Raw genomic sequence first — 23817 nt, 5'->3', positions numbered from 1 at the left:
GAGGACGCCATCATCATTAACCATACAGTAAAGCTGCATGCCCTTGGGAAAAAATACGGCTGTAGCTTTCCCTTGCTTTCAACCGTTCGCAGTACCAGCACAGCATGGCTGTTTTGGTTAGTGTTACAAGGCCAGATCAGTCAATCATCTCCAGACTGTTGCCCCTGCAACTACTGAAAAGGCTGGTGCCCCTCTTGAGGGACCACACGTTTGTCTGGCCTCTCAACAGATACCCTTCCATTGTGGTTGGACCTACGGTACGGCTATCTGTATGGCTGAGGCCCGCAAGCCTCCCCACCAACGGCAAGGTCCATGGTTCACGCGGGGGGAGGGGGATATTGTTAAGTGAAGAAAAAGGAAGTAACCTGACTGAGCTTAACCATTTTGGTGACTCACTGCCATCAGCGATACTGTACTTATGAACACTTCTGGCTGGAAAATCGGGAACTTTACATAAACTACAAGCTTAGAATCAAAACAACCATGTGACTTCTGAAATTTTCCCGGCGTATTTCTTCTTAAACAACCATGTTTTACTACACAATCTTATTGGCTCTTTTATTCCAACAACCTGAAACACCTCATGAAATCTAAATTGTTGCAACTTTGCACTGACTTGAACAAAGTACTGCTAGAGGGAAGAGACTGACAGAGAAAATTATATGACAGAGGTTTCAATTACAAATGGTTGGGTTTCTAGTTGGACATTTGCATGTTGACACACCAATCCAATTATGATGTAATCCCAAAACTGTCAGAATTTCATGTGAATCCAGTACTTGCAATATATCCACCGGGAGAACTCCCAATTGCTTTCACATTTTTACTATCCCTTCAAGTTGTATTTCCTTAATTCTTTCATTCATCCTAAATTACTGCACTTCTCATGCTTTAAACACGTTGAAGTAATTTTCAGCTATTCCTTCCCTTTCCTGCAGTTGAGATGTTATGAGGCAACCTACATATTCCCACATTTAAGCAATACACAATGGCAAAGAAGTGAAAATAAGCCCCCTAAGTTTCTGAACTTAATTCTGGCTGTAATTTCATAGGCAAGCAGGTAAAGAAAGTAGTTAAATGTTCTGAACAGACCTGAGGAAAGTTTAAAAATAATTGAACAATGTTATGAAAAGGATAGTTGCTACTCACCATATAGTGGAGATGCAGAGTTGCAGACAGGCACAACAAACTGACTGCCACAAAATAAGCTTTCGTTCAACAAAGCCACTGTCAAAAAGTCGCAAGACTGCAGTCTCTGCCAGCTGAAACCACACCTATACTTTTCATAATATTGTTACATTCCATCCTGGATTTTCCATTGTTTAATTGAACGATGTGTACTTCAAGAATGTTTGGGCATTAATATGAACAGTGAATCATCTGATACATATTTCAAGTGTGTTTGCACTGTCTGAGTTAAAAACAAAGGACGCATATACATATTCCTAGCAGTTTACAGTTACTCATTGTAATTAACTGTTATATTGTGTGCTTAAAGAACTGTATTTTCACACAACGTTTGGTGACAGTTGCCGAATCACGCACCGGAATGGTCACATTGTATGCTGGAAAAATTGAGTTGCATGCCAGAATGACAAAATGCACTCTATGAATGTTTTTGCATCAACCATCTCATGTAGAATTACTAGTGACGAACTGTGTCGCATAATCAACATCTGCCATAGCAAACATACAGAATCCTGTAAGCTCTGACTTTCCAGTGGGAAACTGGATGTTTAGTCCGATTGCAGTGAAAAAAGCAGCTCTGCTTGTCATATAATCCAGAACTGTGGTTTGCGCAACTCGAGAGCCAATCTGTCTAGGCCCACATCACAATGGAGAAAACTAAATACAGTTATGTGGTGGCTAGACATAATGAGCAAATGGCTACAGAAATATAAGACATCCTAGCTTTACCATCAAGCACTGAAGAACAACCTACTCTCAAGCACGCACTTGTCGCAGTCAGAAGCTAAGCGAGTTGAAAAATTGCTCAGCACTGAAGAACTTTGTGCCATTGTGACCACCTGAACTCCTTTGTTGTTTTTAGAAACTGGCAGGCAACGCAAATTAAAACAATTTTCTGCAGAATATATGGCTGTTTCACATACCTGCAGATGCACAGAAAATACTCACAGTTTGCAATGGTGACATAGGTGTCTCGATCAAACTGATGAACAAATAGTTGAGATGTATCCATCGATTGACATTGCAACTGCCTTCACCAGAGCAGACTTCTCTGGAAGCACTATAAGCATAGTAGCTGAAAACTAATGAAGTTACAGCTACAGAAATATGGCACTCCACACATGGACTGACAACAATCCTCTTGTAGCAGAAACAGGTATTTGCCCACCACGGAGAACATCTACTCGTTTCATAAAAAATTTAGAGCTGTTATTGTAGAGACTACACGTTAGCTCATCCTCTTCCTTAAACACATCTCAGTTACGGTAGACTGTGCCATCAATTACAATTAGAGCCATTTTACAGCAACATGTACAGCACAACTAGCAACCACTAGCTTTTTTCAGCAAGAAATTATCACCTTTGCCAGCAAATAGGTGAACATACAAATGCGAGCTCCATGGAATATATGCCTCAATCAACAAGTTTAGGCATGTGCTTGAAGGCAGATATGATTCTCAGGACCATAAGCCATTTGTATTCACTCTTTGTCACAAGCCAGACAAGGCATCATTGCACCAGTTATAGCGTCTGAACTTTACTGCACAATTTACTACGGTTATTCATCATATTATTAATGGGCAGAATAGTCTGGCAGATGAGCTACCTCACATTGACACTGTCATGAAGGTATTTTGAATTCACAACAGCTGCCAATGCCCAGGAAGGAGGCAGCGAGCTGAAGGTATGCCAGACTTACTGCTCCAACACCTCCAAATACCGAGCTCAAACACAGCTCTATACTGTAACTTACCAACACCACAAACATGACTATTATGGCACATTTTCACAAACAAGCAATTTCATCTCTTCACTGCCCCCCCCCCCCCCCCCTTTTTGGAGTAAGCGGCAGTGCGGAACCGAGTCAAATGCCTTTCGAACCTCAAACTGGGAGCCAGTATCTACCAGCCTGTTGTATATCATGCACAAAGAGGGCCAGCTGTGTCTCACATGAGTGCTGTTTCCTAAAACTATGCTGGTTTATGCAGATGAGCTTCTCAAAGTCTGGAAATATTATTACGTCTGAAAACAAAATATGTTCCACGATTCTACAACAAATCTATGTCAGTGAAATTGGCCAGTAATGATGTGCATCCGATTTTCTACCCTTTTTATAGATTGCTATGACCTGAGCCTTCTTCCAGTCCCGTGGAACTTTCCACTGTTCCAATGATCTCCGAGAGATGATGGATAAGAATGGTGCTATATTTGTAGCATAGTCAACATATAATGTTACGGGGATACCGTCTGTGCCAGATGCCTTCCTGGCGCCTAAGGATCTTAACTGTTTTACAATCCCAGATACACTAAACACTATGTCAGCCATCCTTGCGTTTGTTCGATAGATGAAAGGGGGAATTGTGCTGCAGTCCTCTACCGTAAATGAGTTTTTGAAAGCTAGGTTTAAAATTTTGGCCTTCCGTGTATCATCATCTGTTACATAACTCATACTGTCAAAAAGAGAAGGTATTGAATTATTTGTAGCGTTCATAGATTTTATGTACGACCAAAAGTTTTTGGGGTTACTTTTGACTCTGCATATAAAATATTGCTTTCAAATTCATTAAAAGAATCTCTCACTGACCTTTTGACAGCTGCTTTCATTTCACATAATTTCTGTTTGTCAGCAGGGCAGTGACTACGTTTAAGACGACTGTGCAAAATTCTCTGCTTTCTCAGAAACTTCCTAAAGCTTTTGTTGAATCACGGTGGATCCTTTCCCTCCCCTATATTTTTGCTAAGCACGTATTTCTCTAGTATGTGGAGGATAACACCTTTAAATTCCAACCAAAGATGCTCAATATCTGTGTCCCACAATGAATGCTTGGAACTGACTATGAAGATAAATGAAACAAATGACAAGCTGGTGACCAAAAATGGACACAGAAGTTGAGTAATGGTTTCACAATGTGAATCTTGTCAAATAGCAATACCCAATCACAAAAAGGATATTCTAAATTAACCTTCACCATCCCCAAGCAACATAACCATGGGAAAGAATTCACACTGATTTTGCTTGACCATTTAGGAAAGCATACTGGATCATGTGTTGACACACAATCACAGTTCCTAAACATATTTGACACCAACTTCAGGAACGATGCTACAAGCACTAAAAACTCTTTACCATACAAGGATTCATCAAGACCATAGTTTTTGACAATGGTATCAATGTAATTCACAAATGTCAGTGGCATGAATGGCATAGAACTCCTGACTACAACTTCATTTCATTCTGCTTCAAATGGTGCAGCAGAAAGATTTGTCAGTAATTTTACAGAAGCTTCAAAGAAAGCTAACTGGGGACGAGAGAACAAGCAAGGTGCTCTGCCAAAAATGCTGATTACTCACCGCACGAACTGCCGAACTACTTCATGGTCATCAGCCAAGGAATATAGTCACAGATCCTTCCATTAAAAGAGGAAGTACAGCCAAAGACAGGTTCAAAGTTTCAGGTTGGTGATCAAGTGTACGCCAAAAATTTCTTGAACAATTTGTGAAGTGGATCACCTTGGATCTTGACAGTGTAATCAAACAGCTGCGAGCTACACTGTACATTGGAAAACAACTTTATAGACTTGTCGAAAGGCACCAAAATTAACTAAAAAGTTGAAGCATAATAAAGAATAGTGGGCAACACAGAACTCAAAAGGAATGGCACTTACTTTGACTACCTCCTCAACCAGCAGTGGAACAGGATAAAAATGACCCCATGCTACTTCAGTGACTGAATCAAAAAATACACAGATCAAGGAGACATTTACTGAACTTAGATCATTAGGGTTCATTGAAATGTGGTTCGCTGCACCCCTTCTTCAAATAAAATGGAATGTTATACTTAAACTTTTCTACATTTTCATGGAATTTCTGTGCATATATACAAGTGCCACGACATTTAGTATGGCATTCAGTTATTGTTTTTGTGCTACATTCACCTATGTTACAATCTTATTGTACAGAGTCACCACTTTGTGTTAATAAACGTGTATTTATACAGGGTGTTTATGTATGAATGGTGCTGTTTTAAAAATTAATAAGAAATTGATTTACTACTTTATATGGGCAAACCTTATACCATAAGCAGCGGAAACTTTCCAAGTTTTTGATGCAAATCACACGGCATTAAATTTGGCAAACAGGATAGTCAGTGGACAAGATGCTTGTCTGCTGTTGCAGGATGTCTAATCCAGTGTTGATGAACACTATTAAGAAGCTCTCTTACATTCCCATAAAAATAACATGGGGCACTGTCTAGTTGCAAAATGTGATCATCATAACATCTACATCATACTCAGCAAGCCACCTAATGGTGTGTGGTGAGCGGTACTGTCAGTACCACTATCTGATCAATCCAACCCTGTTCCAGGGCATGGGAAGAATAATTGTTGGTAAGCCTCTGTATTAGTTCTAATTTCTCGAATTTTCTCCTCGTGGTCAATACGTGAGATGCATCTGGAGCGTGGAGGGGAGAGGGGGGGATATGTTATCCGACTCCTCCTGAGAAGTGCTGTCCCAAAATTTTGATAGTAAATCTCTCTATGATGCCCAATGCTCTCTTAACGTCTGCCAGTGGAGTTCGTTTAGAATCTCCATAACACTCTCTCACCAGCTAAACGATCCTGTGACAAACCATGAAGCTCTTTGTTGGATCTTCTCTATCTCCTCTATTAGTCCTACCTGATAGGGATCCCAGAAAGATGAACAACATTCAAGAATCGGGTGAACAAGTCACTTCTTTCATGGATGAGTTACATTTCCTTAAGATTCTTCTCATTAATCTGAGCCTGATGTCTGCTTTTCCCACTACCTGTTTTATATGGTCATTCCACTTAAGGTTGCTTAGGACAGTTACGCCTAGATATTTCACGGCAGATGCTGTTGCCAGCTGTTTGTCACTGATAATGTGGCTGTACAGTAGTGGATTTCTTTTCTGAGGATAACACGTAGGTTTTCAATATGTCTCAAAATGAATTGCCTGCTATCATTGGTTGTTCAAGGAAAATGGGCTGTGCACTTACTTGTATGAACCGCACACAAAACATTCACTTTTGGTGAGTCTCACATACTCTTATGTAGTTTCTCACTTCCCCAGATACGGACAGAGAGTGCGTTCACCTTGCCACTTACATTGATAGTGGCTTCATAGCACAAGATAAGAATTTGTACAAAACCAGTGTCCTCCACTCTTAACTGCAGCTCTTCACAGACCTCAAGTCTTCACTTATTTGCTGATGTAAGGACCTGCACTCATCACACTTGTACAGTTTGAAACTTAGCCATTTATGTAACACTTTCTATACTGTAATCTTTGGCATGCACAATTCCCTGCTTGCTTTAGTAAGTGACTTGCGGCGATTTCACTGAAACATCTTGCACACTCTCAACGCATCAGACACATGAGGAGGACCAGGACTCATCCCCTTACAAAAGCTTCAGGTTTCCATGAAAGGACCAGGACTCATCCCCTTACAAAAGCTTCAGGTTTCCATGAACTGTTGGTACCACGTATCTATGTTATTACTGTGCCCGAAACTCGCACTGCACTGTAACCACAGCTCTGGACACCTCAAAATTGAGCACACAGAAAGCCCTTTTCCTGTTTCAATGCAATCCTGGAAACACACACTATGCCTGCGCAGTAAGCCTCACAAATAAAAATCAGGTAGCATATCAAAAGATTGTACAGTTTCCTACTTATGCTTTAAGATTTGCCCACAAAGTAATAAATCTGTTTATTATTAATTTTTAAAAAAGCAGCTCATGTACATTGTTACTAAAAAATATAAATACAATTAATTTACCCCTTTTTCTACATCACTTTAGTAATCTCTTAATCTATTACTCTAATGAATGTAAGCATAAAATCTGCTGAAGTAGACATTCCTTTTGCAAATATAGAAATTTATAAAGAGATATAATATTTCAAACTACAGTCGCCTTGACCTGTATCGAATGTTATCTTCACACTGTCTGTTTGCCACTTCATGGGTCAGGTTGTGCATCAAATACACCCCCCCCCCTCTCTCTCTCTCTCTCTCTCTCTCTCTCTCTCTCTCTCTCTCTCAGTCCTCTCTTTCCTTAAGTGCATCAACTTGTTTACCTCCCCTCTTCTATATCAACTACATCACTACATTTGTTCATCTCTTTCTGGTTCTTCCTCGTGGTCCCTTCCAGAAAATATTTTTTGCACACTCACCTCTCCTATTCTGTCCATAACATGTCTTACCTTCAAAACATCTTTCAAGTTTCATCTCTACTGTCTGCATTCTGCTCTCTTCCCACTTTCTTTTTATCTATGTGCCAGCTGTATATGCTATAATGTGTTCATAAATTGAAAACACAACTTTTCTTATATTTCTTTGGGAGCATGTTTCACTGTATATCCATTACACTCTGGCAGAAACTGTTTGCTTGTTGTATTCTTTATTCAATTTCTTCTGCTATCTTGCCATTATTTGTCATCACACTTCAGTACTTTAAACTTTTGATCACTTCCAAAAATTTTCCACTCAATTTTATCTTTTCCCTTGTCATGAATAATGTTTTGCTCTTCTCTGTGTTTACTAGCATCCCAGATGTTTTCTTTAAGTTGCTTCCATAGATCATCTTGCCTATGCACTTCCATTTTTCCTCACCCATCAACAGTGATGTCATCTGCAAATAACACGGCTTTCGTAGCATATCTTCCTAATTTTTGTTTAATGTTCTTATGAATTTTGACCATGACTATGATGGTTTTACGTGCTAAAGAACACTTCTTTGTATCCCACACTACAATCTGCCAAACATCACACCTGTTACATAATTATTTTTGTATTCAATCATCAAACACTGATCATGTACATACTATGGGTTTTGATAACTGCACCAATGAATGTATACAATAATAGGATATTAAATTTAAAATTACATCTTAAGTTTATGATATCACAGTATTATAGACTACTTCTACCTCATATACAAAGATGATAATTGGTTTTGTACCATCTTTCTAAGGAACTGTACTAGACATGACAGAACTGCCAGTGGCAGTTCAATGTACAGCTTTATGCCAGTATATTTAAACTATTTTGATTCTTAATTAACCAAATAAATTGTAAATTGATGATTTTTAGCACGAGCACTTGCACTTTTTCAGGCTTCTGCTTGTGAGCAGAGCAGCTGCAACATGGCAGGGAGTGCAGAGAAAGCATGTTAACACTGGCCGTGACAACATAAAAGGGCTTGCTGTGAAATAGGGGAGAGTCAGTTTTAAGAGTAGCGACGCTTAATTTCAGTAATGACAAGGGATAGTAGTGTGACACAGACACTATGTTTGCACTTCCATCTGCATTGCAAAGGATCTTCAGATGCATGGTACTGTTTCAAACATGTCAATCTTGCAACACATATAGCAGATGTCACATGATGTTCACAGTCAGCTTGTAAATCTTTGTGAACAGTTTGTTACAGCTCAACTAGCCATTTTTATCAGAGGCACAAACAGTGAACCTGGAGTCACAGAAAGCTCAGACTTCATAGCAATGGAGAAATGTAGAAAATATATATGTTTATCACGAAATTTATAAGTGTCTGTGTCTACAGACACAGCACCAGTCATGTTGGATATAAATCATGATTCCAACCACAACTGAATGAGAAAATGAAAAAGCTGGGAGAACACCAAGAAATAAGAGGGGTTCACTACATGACTCAGCAGAAAAATTTATGTGCAAATAATGTCACATTGAGAAATGAACTAAGTAGGAGTGCCAATCTGAGAAATTTCTTGAAGACATCAACCTTCAGCAAGAAAATCTGTGAGGTGCACTGGCTTGTTCCTGAACTTAAACAGCCTTTGTGGAAAAGCAAACTAGCTTTCCTTGTCAGTATGACCAGCCATCTGAAATACTCTAACACTTCACATATTCAAGGTAAGGATCTGTTGATAACACATTTCATTGATTGTGCGCACAAATTCAAAATAAAATTCTCACTTTGGGAGAATCAAGTGAACAAGGGAAATGCAGTTCTTTTTTCAAAATTATCTTGACTGAAGTACTATGGTACTGACAAACTTCAAATGCTATCCACCTATTTATCTTACCATTAAGGAAGAATTTCTGTTTTGATTTAAGGATTTGACAGAGCTGGAGGGTGTTTTTCGTCCCTATATTCAGTGAATACTGAAAACATTTGTACAGGTATGCAGCTTTAAGAAACTGACCTGTAGCACGACAGGTAAGATAAAGATAAATTTAAAAACAAGATATATGTTCTACATTTCTACAAGCATTTCCCTCACGGTCAGTTTCTTCATTTGCAGAAGATGGCTTGATTGCATGTACATCTTTAAACAAGTGTTTCCAGCAATGAAGAATAATTAAATGCCTTTGAGATATTGTCAGACCATAACCTGAACTACACATTACATCTACAAAGCACATGAATGAATGAACCAATTGTAGACGCTTTTGTAAAAGGGAAAAAGAGCAAGAAGATTAAAGAGGGTGAGATTTGTTCAAGAATTGTTACATGTATAATGCATGATTAAGTAAAATGAGAAATATGTACCTACTTTGTAGTAAAATTATGTGGTAGTATTAAGCTTTTAGTTTACCTGGTAAATGTATAGCAAAGAAACCTCATTTAAACTGATTTGCACGTTTTTTATGGCAAAATTAATTAGTCTAAGAAACATGCGGTATCCACATCATCTCTTTTCAAGCCTCCATACAGCTCCCCACTCCCTACCCTGCAGAGAAGTAAAGGAAATGTCCTCACTGCTTGTGGGCCTGTGCTTGCCACCTGCTTGGGGAGCCCAATGACTGAAGTCTGTCCTAAATCCATATTATTTCTGTTCTGTGACTGTGTAAAAAATTTCTGCATGTTAAAGTCTCCATCTGATTCTTCATTGCCTTTTTAGGTCTCTGAAATGTGATGGGCTTGACTATTTGTAATGCAAGTAATAAAATTTCAATTTTTATTACCAACATCCCCTCCCCCAGTGGATGCTTACAATCCTCCCCAATGCACAATTCCTGTGAAACTGGGAGCAATCTGAAACAATGTAAGTGTAACACATAGCACTCTTCGCTGCTCTCTGTGAAATCCACTGCATTAAATATAAATTTTCTTTTGTTTTGCTATGCACTACGCTCTTACTATCTTTGTTGCCAGACAACTTAAAGTTTCAGTTTTGCAGGAATTATCCATTAAATTGGGCAGACTAAGTCACTGCGTAGAGGACAGCACAGGACATACCATGAATTTCTTGAGGTTATGACATAACAATTAGTGTCAATACAGTTTCCATTGCACAACATTGCTTTAATGATAAGATCAGCTGAGCTGTGCTTACTAGCGTATATTTTGAAAATGTGTCGACAGCAAGAGCTTCTCTGTTGCATACGCGTTCACCATGCCAACCTAGCGCTGAGTAAGAAAAGCATCCCTTCTATTCGTAACAAAGTTAAAGGTACGTTTGAATGACTAGACTGGTAAGTATGATGTCAGTTGGCATGCTTTGCAACTGGTCATGGCATGGCAACAGCTGTGCATGTTGAACTTCAGTTTTCCAAATGTTGGACATTTAGCAGGATTTACACCCAAAGACAATGTGCAGTCAGTGGCACAAGCCTTTGCAATGGAACACAATTTTCTACAGCCACTTGCAATGGTTTATATTGAGTTCTGCACCCTGAAACCTATTCCTCTGTCTAGAAGCTGAAAAGGAATCTATATGGCAGTGTGTCCACTAAAAATCAACAAAAAATGCATTTAGTGGCTTTTGAATCTGGGCTACAAATACAAGTGAACAAAGCTACATTTATCTTTGCAGCATTATGAGGACAAACCCTAAGCCTGTATCAATAACAGCAATTAGTCCACAGTACCTGTAGATTTACCATTTCCCAGAAACCTTGCAAATCTGATTCTGTCACTCTTACAGGCCCACTATTTTTTTCACATTCATCAATAAGCCCTCTGTACTGTGCAAGCTTTTCTTTGATGAGTAGTTTGGTTTGTCCAGTGGCAACATCCACCATATCATTAACCTCATTTGGTAAAATGGCCGACTGTTCTTGAGTAAATGACCATTTACTACATAAAGTCTCCAACTGTTCTATCACAGTGTTCAGTTCCTTCCTGAAACAATCAAGAGAGTGCTACAGCTGGAAGACATTCATCTGTAATTCAAAATATCTTTACACTTTTGATAATTTTACTTTTGACAATAAGTAATGAAATTGCTTCTGTGTAAACTTAACTGGCAAGCTACTTTAGTTCAGACAACTGGGAGAATTCTATGATTGACTACAGGTTGTGTGTTTTGTGTTACTGAAGTGTTCATCATAGTTGTTCAAAATAACTTAATTATTTTCTTTGAGAAGCTAAGGAATGGCGTGAAGAAAACAGGGAATGGTAGAAACTGTAGCTTGCCTTGCAGATGGATGATCCAGTTGACCACATACTCAGAAATATTATAGCTTCACAAGTTGCTCTGTTTACAATGAAGTTCCCAACCACCAACAATACCACTAATTTTAAAGCTGTTAATCTCTAGGATATACTGCGGCAGGAATTAGAAATGAACAGGCAGTGTAAAGGAGCATCCAATTTATCCAATTTCTGTATAAATTGCAATCAGGTCATTCCATGTCAAGCAAACCAATCTTAGGCACTATCTCTAATTTGGATGAAATTTCATTTATTCATTCTCTCTCTACAAAAATAGTGACCTTATTATATTTGAGTTTTTAAGTATGCTTCCATTTTTACAGCTTTTTAAAGTGATCTTGTTTTGACTTTCTAGCATTGGGAGTTAATGAAATGACATTATGGGGGGGGGAGATGAAATTTAAATGAAATGACATTATGGGGGGGGGGGGAGGATGAAATTTAGTTGAACGCTTAAAAAAAAAAAAAAAAAAAAAAAACGCCCACACCCAATATCTTTAACTTCAAGAAAGAGCCACAGCAGAAAAAAATTACTTACCTTTCTTGTTATTTCTTGTTATTTCTTTTTTAAAGATGATTCAGAATTACTCTGAATCTCATAAAAGGAAAACAGAAAATTAATGATGGATTTTTTTCCTTTATTTTTATATTGTATGATAGTGATTAATGATTTTCGGACTTTAGTATCTAAAATTGAACAATGGAAAATCAGGGATGGAACAACAACATGAATGGATAGATTGCTTTTCACTACACAAAGGCATTGAGCTGCAGATAGACACATTAAAAGAAAACAGAGGACAGGGAGGAGGGGAGGTGGGAAGGGGGATAGGTAATAGGGGCACAGGAGGGGGGGCAGTGTGGAAAGGGGGGATAACAGGATAATAGTGGGGGTGGAGAATATGCTGTAGTGTTGCCTACAAAATTGTGTAGGGATGAGGCAAGTACAGTTTGGCGGACTGCTATGTGCAGCACCCGAAGGCTGTGCTGACGGGGAACAAGAGAGAGGCGAAACACGAGAAGGGGGAAAGAATATGCAGATGCTTTGATGGGCAAGGGGCATGAAGGACAGGTACTAGCTATAGTTGAGGGCAGGACGATTACAAAAACAGAGGACATGTTGTAGAGAGAACTGGTGAGGAAAGAATCCAGTTGGCACAAGCTGTGAAGCAGTTATTAAAATCAAGCACATCTTGTTGGGCAGCATGTATCGCAACTGGCTGACCCAGTTGTCTCTTCTTCACAGTTTGGTAGTCACTGTTCATGTGGACAGAACTTGTTAGTGATCATAGCCATACAGAATGCTGCAAAATGGTTGCAGTAAAATTGGTAGATCACGGAGAAGCTTTCACAGGTGGCCCTACTTTTAATGTGACACAGCTGGAGTAGGTGATAGGAGGATGTATGGTAGGATATTTGTCATTGCTGGGCATGGCTAGAGTTAGTCAAAATCTTGGCGGAGAATGTGATTTAGTTGCCCCTGGGTGGTACTGGGGGATGGATATCCTTTGGACCTATCAGCAAGTATGTGAGGAATGAAAGGTGACCAGGGAACAAGGCACAAGAAATCATGTTTCTGGACAAGCTGGTGAGATAGAAACTATCTGTGAAGGCCTCAGCAAGATCCTCAGTACATCTGGTGGTATTTCTACACTCCTGGAAATGGAAAAAAGAACACATTGACACCGGTGTGTCAGACCCACCATACTTGCTCCGGACACTGCGAGAGGGCTCTACAAGCAATGATCACACGCACGGCACAGCGGACACACCAGGAACCGCGGTGTTGGCCGTCGAATGGCGCTAGCTGCGCAGCATTTGTGCACCGCCGCCGTCAGTGTCAGCCAGTTTGCCGTGGCATACGGAGCTCCATCGCAGTCTTTAACACTGGTAGCATGCCGCGACAGCGTGGACGTGAACTGTATGTGCAGTTGACGGACTTTGAGCGAGGGCGTATAGTGGGCATGCGGGAGGCCGGGTGGACGTACCGCCGAATTGCTCAACACGTGGGGCGCGAGGTCTCCACAGTACATCGATGTTGTCGCCAGTGGTCGGCGGAAGGTGCACGTGCCCGTCGACCTGGGACCGGACCGCAGCGATGCACGGATGCACGCCAAGATCGTAGGATCCTACGCAGTGCCGTAGGGGACCGCACCGCCACTTCCCAGCAAATTAGGGACACTGTTGCTCCTGGGGTATCGGCGAGGACCATTCGCAACCGTCTCCATGAAGCTGGGCTACGGTCCCGCACACCGTTAGGCCGTCTTCCGCCACGCCCCAACATCGTGCAGCCCGCCTCCAGTGGTGTCGCGACAGGCGTGAATGGAGGGACGAATGGAGACGTGTCGTCTTCAGCGATGACAGTCGCTTCTGCCTTGGTGCCAATGATGGTCGTATGCGTGTTTGGCACCTTGCAGGTGAGCGCCACAATCAGGACTGCATACGACCGAGGCACACAGGGCCAACACCCGGCATCATGGTGTGGGGAGCGATCTCCTACACTGGCCGTACACCACTGGTGATCGTCGAGGGGACACTGAATAGTGCACGGTACATCCAAACCGTCATCGAACCCATCGTTCTACCATTCCTAGACCGGCAAGGGAACTTGCTGTTCCAACAGGACAATGCACGTCCGCATGTATCCCGTGCCACCCAACGTGCTCTAGAAGGTGTAAGTCAACTACCCTGGCCAGCAACATCTCCGGATCTGTCCCCCATTGAGCATGTTTGGGACTGGATGAAGCGTCGTCTCACGCGGTCTGCACGTCCAGCACGAACGCTGGTCCAACTGAGGCGCCAGGTGGAAATGGCATGGCAAGCCGTTCCACATGACTACATCCAGCATCTCTACGATCGTCTCCATGGGAGAATAGCAGCCTGCATTGCTGCGAAAGGTGGATATACACTGTACTAGTGCCGACATTGTGCATGCTCTGTTGCCTGTGTATGTGCCTGTGGTTCTGTCAGTGTGATCATGTGATGTATCTGACCCCAGGAATGTGTCAATAAAGTTTCCCCTTCCTGGGACAATGAATTCACGGTGTTCTTATTTCCATTTCCAGGAGTGTATTTGCATTTTGACATTTTACCCTACTTTCTGAAGTTTAATCTTATAACTTCAAAGTTGAGTATCCTACTTCTGTTAAAGTAACACTTAAATGGCTTATAGATATTTTTGCAATTCTGTCATTTCTATACCACTCTGCTCAAAATGTTTTTATCAGTATCACATCATTGTACGACTTAAACATGGTTTCATGACAAGATGTACATAACTGCAAAGGTGATAACTTTAATCAATCTTAAATACAGAGGTAGCCTGGGTTTCCTGTACAGTGACTATTACTGGAATTTGCTTAATAGCCTTTCATGTATTTTGTGTGGGTCACTGGTGGCCCAAGTGAGTTAGAGACCATAGTGTTATTTCCTTTATTCCTCCTCACAATCCTTGTCACTCTCTTTCCACCTTTGCCTTGCTGCATACTTTTCCACTTGACTCATTTCATCCAATCCCTGGTCCCAGTTGGGTTCAGTGTAAAGACAATGTTGTTCTGTGTGCATTTGTAGTTGCACTGGATACGAGTGCAAGTTCGTGAGCTGAGTCATTAGATGAAGTCTTAATTTATGAGCCTATCTACTTCTCAACATCTCCACTATAAACTGATTGGATCACTTCACTCATTCACTGCTTATATTCCAGATAGTATTTTCCAATATCTCTTTTACCTCTAACAATTGTCACATTTTCATAATTCTTACCTTCTCAGCTTCCTTCCATTTGATATCTCTGAATGAATAATATCATCTTTGACTGATTGTTTCATTCACTGCTATGTGCCAGTTATACCAATATCGGTACAACTACATGTGACAAGTGAAATTCTCTTTTCCTTATTTCTTTCTTTTCTTTAATATAATTCATAACTCAATATTCTACCTTATATGCTATTTGAATAAACTACCTGAACTGTACTAAAGGTTGAGAGTATTACAAAGCTGCCTAGTTTGGAGTGCTAACAAATACCACCATGTTCTGCCTCTTCTTCAGAAAGATAAATTATTTTATTTCTGTAAACAGCTCTAGACTATGAAGGTAATTTAGATTCACCCATGTAATTCTTTTTTCTGTCATGTATAATGCCAGTTTTGAAACCAACCTAACATATGTAAGTTTCCCTATGAATGCCATATTCATTTGTATAGTTATGACACACTAAATGAAACAATTCAGACTCTCTAATATAGTTTATTTATTTCACAAGTTATGAAGTCTTTACCTGTATTGTGAAACATCTGTTTTTTTATCAGAAGGCACAGCTTCTGCAACTAGTGGTTCCTTATTTGGGTCCGATGTATTATAATCTAGTTTCCTTTTACTCGACAATGGATTTTCACATAGCTTTGTAGATGATGATGATGATGATGTCTCTTTTGTACTTCCTTTCCTACCACTTCTCTTTGTAATGATGAGTGGTGTAGAGGCAGTTTCCTTTTGCTCACCTACACAAAAAAAGTTTTTGGCAATTTCTTTATGCCACCAATAGAAATGAAAATCACATGAAAGACTTTTTACAAAAAAAAGGTTAATTTATTTGTAAACATATTAGGAGTTTATAGTATTATGAACAGGATAGATTGCTTCTCACTGTATAGTGTAAATGTTGAGTCACAAACATGCACAACAAAAAGACTGCTAAACAAGTAAGCTTTTAACCAGAAGGTCTTCTTCTGTATAACACACACACACACACACACACACACACACACACACACACACACACCACAGGTTACATTGATGGCATTGCAGTAGACATTATGGTGATAATCTTTTCATATTTTTGGGCCACAGTAATGTAACAATGTTTGAATGACATTTCAACTCTTTGGGTGTACAACATCCTTATTTTATAATACCATCATCATTTCAGGCTTCAGCCACTGTCAAGTACAACAATGCTGCGTATAATCAGACTTTGTTAAGTGAAGTCATTGTCAAGATTTACTGAACCGGATGTCCTGGCATGTAGACAAGTACAAAAACAACGAAATGTATGGCAGACAGGTAGCAAACATGTTTACCAGCCATAAAATAACTGAGCCACAGAACAAACACTAATGCAGTGCAAAATGGCTAAGCAGGGATGGCTAGAGGACAAATGTAAGGATGTAGAGGCTTATCTCACTAGGGGTAAGATAGATACTGCCTACAGGATACCTTTGGAGAAAAGAGAACCACTTGTACGAATATCAAGAGCTCAGATGGAAACCCTGTCCAAACCAAAGAAGGTGGAAGGAGTATATAGAGGGTCTATACAAGGGCGATGCACTTGAGGACAATATTATGGAAATGGAAGAGAATGTAGATGAAGATGAAATGGGAGATACGATACTGAGTGAAGAGTTTGACAGAGCACTGAAAGACCTGAGCCGAAACAAGGCCCCGGGAGTAGACAACATTCCATTAAAACTACTGATAGCCTTGGGAGAGCCAGTCCTGACAAAACTCTACCATCTGGTGAGCAAGATGTATGAGACAGGTGAAGTACCCTCAGACTTCAAGAAGAATATAATAATTCCAATCCCAAAGAAAGCAGGTGTTGACAGATGTGAAAATTACCGAACTATCAGTTTAATAAGTCACAGCTGCAAAATACTAACACGAATTCTTTACAGACGAATGGATAACTGGTAGAAGCCGACCTCGGGGAAGATCATTTTGGATTCCGTAGAAATATTGGAACACGTGAGGCAATAATGACCTTACGACTTATCTTAGAAGAAAGATCAAGGAGAGGCAAACCTACGTTTCTAGCATTTGTAGATTTAGAGAAAGCTTTTGACAATGTTGACTGGAATACTCTCTTTCAAATTCTAAAGGTGGCAGGGGTAAAATACAGGGAGCGAGAGGCTATTTACAATTTGTACAGAAACCAGATGGCAGTTATAAGAGTCGAGGGGCATGAAAGGGAGGCAGTGGTTGGGAAGAGAGTGAGACAGGGTTGTAGCCTCTCCCCAATGTTATTCCATCTGTATATTGAGCAAGCAGTAAAGGAAACAAAGGAAAAATTCGGAGTAGGTATTAAAATCCATGGTGGTGAAATAAAAACTTTGAGGTTCGCCGATGACATTGTAATTCTGTCAGAGACAGCAAAGGACTTGGAAGAGCAGTTGAACGGAATGGACAGTGTCTTGAAAGGAGGATATAAGATGAACATTAACAAAAGCAAAACGAGGATAATGGAATGTAGTCGAATTAAGTCAGGTGATGCTGAGGGAATTAGATTAGGAAATGAGACACTTAAAGTAGTCAACAAGTTTTGCTATTTGGGGAGCAAAATAACTGATGATGGTCGAAGTAGAGAAGATTGAAAGGTATGTTCCGAGATTCGATCAGGATAGAGCCAGTGAAAAATGTCGATAGTAGCCAACCGCAAGGTTGGACGAGTAGTACATATTCAAGTAGTAAGATCTTTGACAGCTGACAGAGCTAGGTGCACACGGTAAAAGTTAGAGTAATGGTGAGGAGATGCGCAGAGACAGGAGACATGTTTCGAGTCGGAGCTAGATGCCTGCAGGAGGCAGCCGGGTCGTGACAGCATCAAAGTAAGAATTGGCGCTACACACATAATAAGCTATATATTGAGTGAAACTCGGCACATACCTGGGGAAACTAGAAAGAATAATTAATAAAATAGGTTTTCTTTGGTTAAATAATGTCTAAAAGCTAGATAGAAATCCCATTGTTGATGCAATAAGAATTTTGTGAAACTTTCTCGTAAATCCATGCTATATAAGTTTTTTTTAGTTTTTCACATGTGCCTTAAAAGTTTGAACAATAACTTTTTTTTCATCTCACACCTTATGTCGTTCTCCACATCCTGGGCTTGCATTGAACCAAAAGGTACATTAAAGTAAAGTTCCCATGAGTAAAGTTAATAATTTCATTTATCAGAGCAAAATAATCTATATGCCATTGCACAGTTGGCAAATTATTCAGATCAGGACAGAATTTTTATTAAGTAACGAACAGGGCCCAAATTAGTAAAGTTATCTAGAATGACAATTTTATGCCATTGCACTACGGCTGAGTTGAATATATGTTTTATTATCGGCTAAACGGGAAGGAGTGCACGAGCTAAGTCCACAGACTCAGTCAGATGCAGGTTGGAGACTTTCATTTATTTTTACCACTAAACTTTCATGCAGTCAGATGTGTATTTTGAGTATTAATTTTCCAACAATATTTTCATGCAGCCAGATAAAGTTCAGTTCAGTTAAATACGCAGTCAGATGCAAGTTTGATTAAGGACTAAAGCAGTCACATGCAGTTCGGTATAGTTTAAATAGAGAATTTTTATTAACAACACTTTCAAGATATAAAATGTAGACTGGCAATGGCAAGGAAAGCGTTTCTGAAGAACAGAAATTTGTTAACATAGAGTATAGATTTAAGTGTCAGGAAGTCGTTTCTGAAAGTATTTGTATAGAGTGTAGCCATGTATGGAAGCGAAACATGGACAATAAATAGTTCAGACAGGAAAATAATAGAAGCTTTTAGAAATGTGGTGCTACAGAAGAATGCTGAAGATTACATGGGTAGATCACATAACTAATGAGGAGGTATTGAATAGGATTGGGGAGAAGAGAAGTTTGTGGCACAACTTGACTAGAAGAAGGGATCGGTTGGTAGGACATGTTCTGAGGCATCAAGGGATCACAAATTTAGCTTTGGAGGGTAAAAAATCGTAGAGGGAGACCAAGAGATGAATACACTAAGCAGATTCAGAAGGATGTAGGTTGCAGTAGGTACTGGGAGATGAAGAAACTTGCACAGGATAGGGTAGCATGGAGAGCTGCATCAAACCAGTCTCAGGACTGAAGACCACAACGACAACATGTGCATGAGCATGTGCATGGTACTATGCTGTGACTTACAACTCTAGAGGAGTGATTAGACCTACATCTTCTAAACAACGAATGATACTCGCAATCAAAAGTTGTTACATAACAAGAAAATAGTAACATAAATTAACCAAATATAAATGTTTAAATCTTATATGTGGGTTTTATTTTTATTTTGCATGTGGTGAACTCTATCAAGGGGCAACATGTGTCTTCTGCACACGATGGTGATTACAGAAGTTCACGAGAGAGAAGACCTGCATAGATGCGGAAGTAAGTAGTCCATGGAACACCACCATCCTGACCTGGAGAAGCACAGACTTTTAAAGAGAGTGCGCTAAACGATCTCTGCATCCACAATACGCTTTTATATCGTTCCGCTTTTCATAATTACGATGATTTTTTGTAATTAAGCCTCAGGAACAGTTATAACTTGTCAACATGTCCAAACGGGACAACTGAGGTGTGTGTATCATCATGTCATTAAATACGATATAAAATTGTTAGTCTGCACCTTAATTTTTTTTTTTAATATATAAAGAATGTTGTGTTTCATGACATTTTGACTGTTAAATCATGGCATATATTGTACAATCACAACTATTTATGTATTTGACTTCTTGGTTTCAACATTAATATTTTACGTAAATTAAGGCCTTCACACCTTTGACTTCCCACGCCAGATGGCGGTTACTATGCTATAACAAATTTTGTTATATTTGATGCCATTTTATTAGTATATTTTTCTTTTCTACTATAGTTCAATTCTTTTATCTCGGCGGCTCGCGCATGCCCGCCCAGGCGCGGGAGATTGCTGCGTTGCCAGTTGCACACGACACGCGCCAATAGAAGCAGCACCATAGTATAGCATAGTTCGCAAGCTTACGTTTAGGGGGAAGCACGCAGTTCATGAAGTAAAGCCACCACGACCGCATTAACCCTTTCGCTGCTACAAAGACGTGCTCCCTGCAATCCGCACCGTGCGCGATTTTGTCACTGCACTGCTCGCCTGTGCAGACACATCGTGTTCCGACTGCTTTGACACCCTTATCATTCGATTCCACAAAAACTATTTGGTCCAAAAATTTGATTTTTACACATCATCTTCACTGATACCTTCCCCCCCATAAATGACTTAATTTTGTTTCGATGTTCAACACAGTTCTTATGCAGCATTAAATATAGTAAACCATTGCTCTAAATTTTGAAGAGTTTGCAGAGGTAAAAGTCCATAGAGTATACTTTCCGTATGGTCGATTTTAGTTGCCACAATGTTGAGAATGAAATGTGGACAAGATACCTAAATTTCATATTAAATTTACTGTATAACAATATCTCATTTAAGTACCACAAAGGTGTCGTATGTAACACTGAGAAATATTCCGTCTTCCACGACTGTAACGAAAGTTTTATATACACTGAGCGTGTTTGGCTTTATTTTAAAGCACTTCAATCAATCAAAAGGAAGTAGACATAACACATTAAACAAAACTGTGGACTTACAAAAACATTAGGACTTGAATATACCATCTATCAGTGAAGTGCTCTGAGCTACGTCAAATATAATTTTTGTGTGTGGCACACACGAACATCATTTATTTGCTAAAACACTGATCAGCCAACACAAACGTTGAATATTGTGTTACAGCAGCACAAAACTACGAAAGGTGACTTGGCAAAATGGAGGAGACAAAATACTGTCCACTGAAGATGCTTCAAAAGAGAGAAACGCGTCTGGTCTAAATAAGTCGCTTATTACAGTTGCAGAAGAGGAATATATTTCAGTACCATTGCTAAAACTGTGACTGTGGAACAAAAATAAGAAAGAGAACATGAGTACCATTGCGTATGTGCCATACCTTTCATTGATTGAAGTGCTTTAAAATAAAGCCAAACACCTCCTGTGTAAATAAAATAAAACTTTTATTACAGTCGCGAAAGACGGAATATTTCTCAATATTACATACGACACCTATGTGGTACTTAAATTAAGTGAGATATTGTTACACAGTAAATTTTATATGAAATTTAGGTATCTTGTCCACATTTCATTCTCAACATTGTGGCAACTAAAATCGGCCATACGGGAAGTATACGCTATGGACTTCTACATCTGCAAACTCTTCAAAATTTCGTGCAATGGTTTACTACATTTAATGCTGCATAAGAACTGTGTTGAACATCGAAATAAAATTAAGTCATTTATGGGGGGGAAGGTATCAGTCAAGAAGACTTAAAAATCAAATTTTTGGGCCAAATAGTTTTTGTGAAATCGAATGATAAGTGTGTCAAAGCAGTGAGAACACCATGTGTCTGCACAGGCGAGCAGTGCAGTGATGACAAAATCGCGCACAGCGCGGAATGCGGGGAGCACGTGTCTGCAGCAGCGAAAGGGTTAATGAAGAGACAAAGCACTAGAAATTTCAAAAAATTGCATTCAAAAGAATATAATTCGTGAAGTTAGGCACTTCGATATTGTTTTTGAATAATGAAAATATTATGCACCGCACAAGGTTTGAACTCATAACCTTTCGCATAGAAGCCCATCACCTTACCCGTTGCGCTAACACAGCTCGTCTGACCAGAAGACGCCATGAGGACTCTAAGGGGTCATGCAAAATACTGACAAACACTGTTGGTATGACTATGAATTACTCACGCTTCGTCGAAGTACAATAGGAAATAAACAATTACCGCTGTTCTTTATTGTGAAAAAGCGGTTCGTCAGATTGATACAAACACCTTTCCTTGCTATCGCCTGATTAGGAGTCTCATTGCTTGTTTGATTTAATTAATTAATACAATATGAAGCAATTGGTACAAACAATGCTTTTTCCAAACTTTCTATAAAAGAAAGTCTGCTATCAAGACATTGCTTTTGTTCTCTTACTTTATTTATGACTGAACGTTTCTAAAACTGAAGACACTCGTCCATGCTCTGCACTGCAGTCGAGATCTGGCAACGTCGTTCTCTGTTCATTGGCTGACTGTGTTTTGTGACGTCAGATGCGCAGAACGAACCTAAACTCGGCCGCCAACATAAATGACACGCACTTTAGTCCTGTAATTTGACACCTTATAATCTACCACTTGATTTTTATTCTTACATGTTTTTTTTTTCCTTTTTTAATTTGTTTTGAAAATAACACACCAGTGTATGTTATAAAATGTGCATTTCCCCCTTCCTTTTTGCTAAGTGTTTTTAATGTACAATTTTAAATATTCAATTAATGATTTCCAAGTGCACATTTGGTATTTTGTGGTAATCTCTTGCCAAATAAAGTAATGTTAAGTCTTCACGTGACATGTTACATAGAGGGCGTTCCAAGCCCCTGTCACACCGAGGTCTGCCGTATAGGTGAATGTAAACAGCACCTTCAGTTATTGTGATCGTTTCATAGCTTCTGTTACTGCTAGTAACTAGACACCAGTACCTACGAGCTTTAATTTGTACTCTAAAGGTATGTTCTTACCAACAGTTTGTTCCTACTCAGGTGTATTTGCTGTCTTTTGTTTCTTATTCACTGATAGCTATGTGAAATATTTAGCTTCCAGCACTGAAGATGGTCATTATGTGATCAAAAATCGATTTTGCTGTTAATAAATCATCAAAATTACAGCCAATGCTAACCTTCCTTCTAATTTTAGTTCCAAAGAGAGATTATATTAACAACCAATACATATTTTAAGAGACAGAAATTGAACTTAAAAGAGATTACTTTTAGTCTTCTTCTATACTGAATGAATGAAGGCCATTTAATGTAGTTAATTCATGGAATGATTAGGAGAGTATACGATTTGTTAACTCTGAAACAGTATGGAAAGTTATTTATAGAAACATGGTGTAGCAAAGATATCAATTCCGGATTTTAAATTAATTATGACAGACTTGAAAAAGACATCCGAAAGAACAATAGTCACACTGAAGCAAAGCTGATAATACCTAGGGATCTGAAAAATACTCTTTTAGGATAAATGCAAATAACAGAAACAAATCGTTGAAAGCTTAAATAAAATCAAAAGAAGAAAATATGCAAAGGCAATTTGGGGGGGGGGGGGGGGGGGGAGGAAGGAAACTACAGAAGTTTTTGCATAAACAAGCACTCCACTCAAACATTCCCCAATCACCACTTTTTAAACAGCCAGTTACAAAGTATTAGGCTTTGCCTTTAAGCACGTAGTGTGACAACTTTTTCAACTCTTACAGCTAACCACAGAAAAAGTTGTGAAATTCAGCAAACATAGCCAAAAGTCTTTAGGGCCCTAAGTTTATCCACACACAAG

At 39.4% G+C, this 23817-nt stretch overlaps 1 protein-coding gene across 2 annotated transcripts in view; it reads right to left on the bottom strand.

Moving 5' to 3' along the window:
- The window catches only part of LOC126475072 (disks large-associated protein 5-like), a 138083-nt gene that overhangs the window by 75557 nt on the left and 38709 nt on the right, over positions 1-23817 (bottom strand). For both annotated transcript variants that reach the window (XR_007586651.1, XM_050102631.1), the window contains exons 4-5: positions 15909-16131; positions 11064-11316 (exon numbers count right to left, since the gene is read on the bottom strand). Coding sequence is in view for 1 of the 2 variants with exons in the window: in XM_050102631.1 (XP_049958588.1) it covers positions 11064-11316; positions 15909-16131 (476 nt within the window). In the remaining variant the exon portion in view is untranslated. The remainder of the gene's footprint in view (positions 1-11063; positions 11317-15908; positions 16132-23817) is intronic.

This window comes from Schistocerca serialis, chromosome 4 (genome assembly GCF_023864345.2).
Source record: "Schistocerca serialis cubense isolate TAMUIC-IGC-003099 chromosome 4, iqSchSeri2.2, whole genome shotgun sequence".
In the NCBI taxonomy this organism is placed as follows: Eukaryota; Metazoa; Arthropoda; class Insecta; order Orthoptera; family Acrididae; genus Schistocerca; species Schistocerca serialis.
Note: the sequence above shows the minus strand (reverse complement) of the source record. Positions and strands in the feature narration are given on the sequence as shown.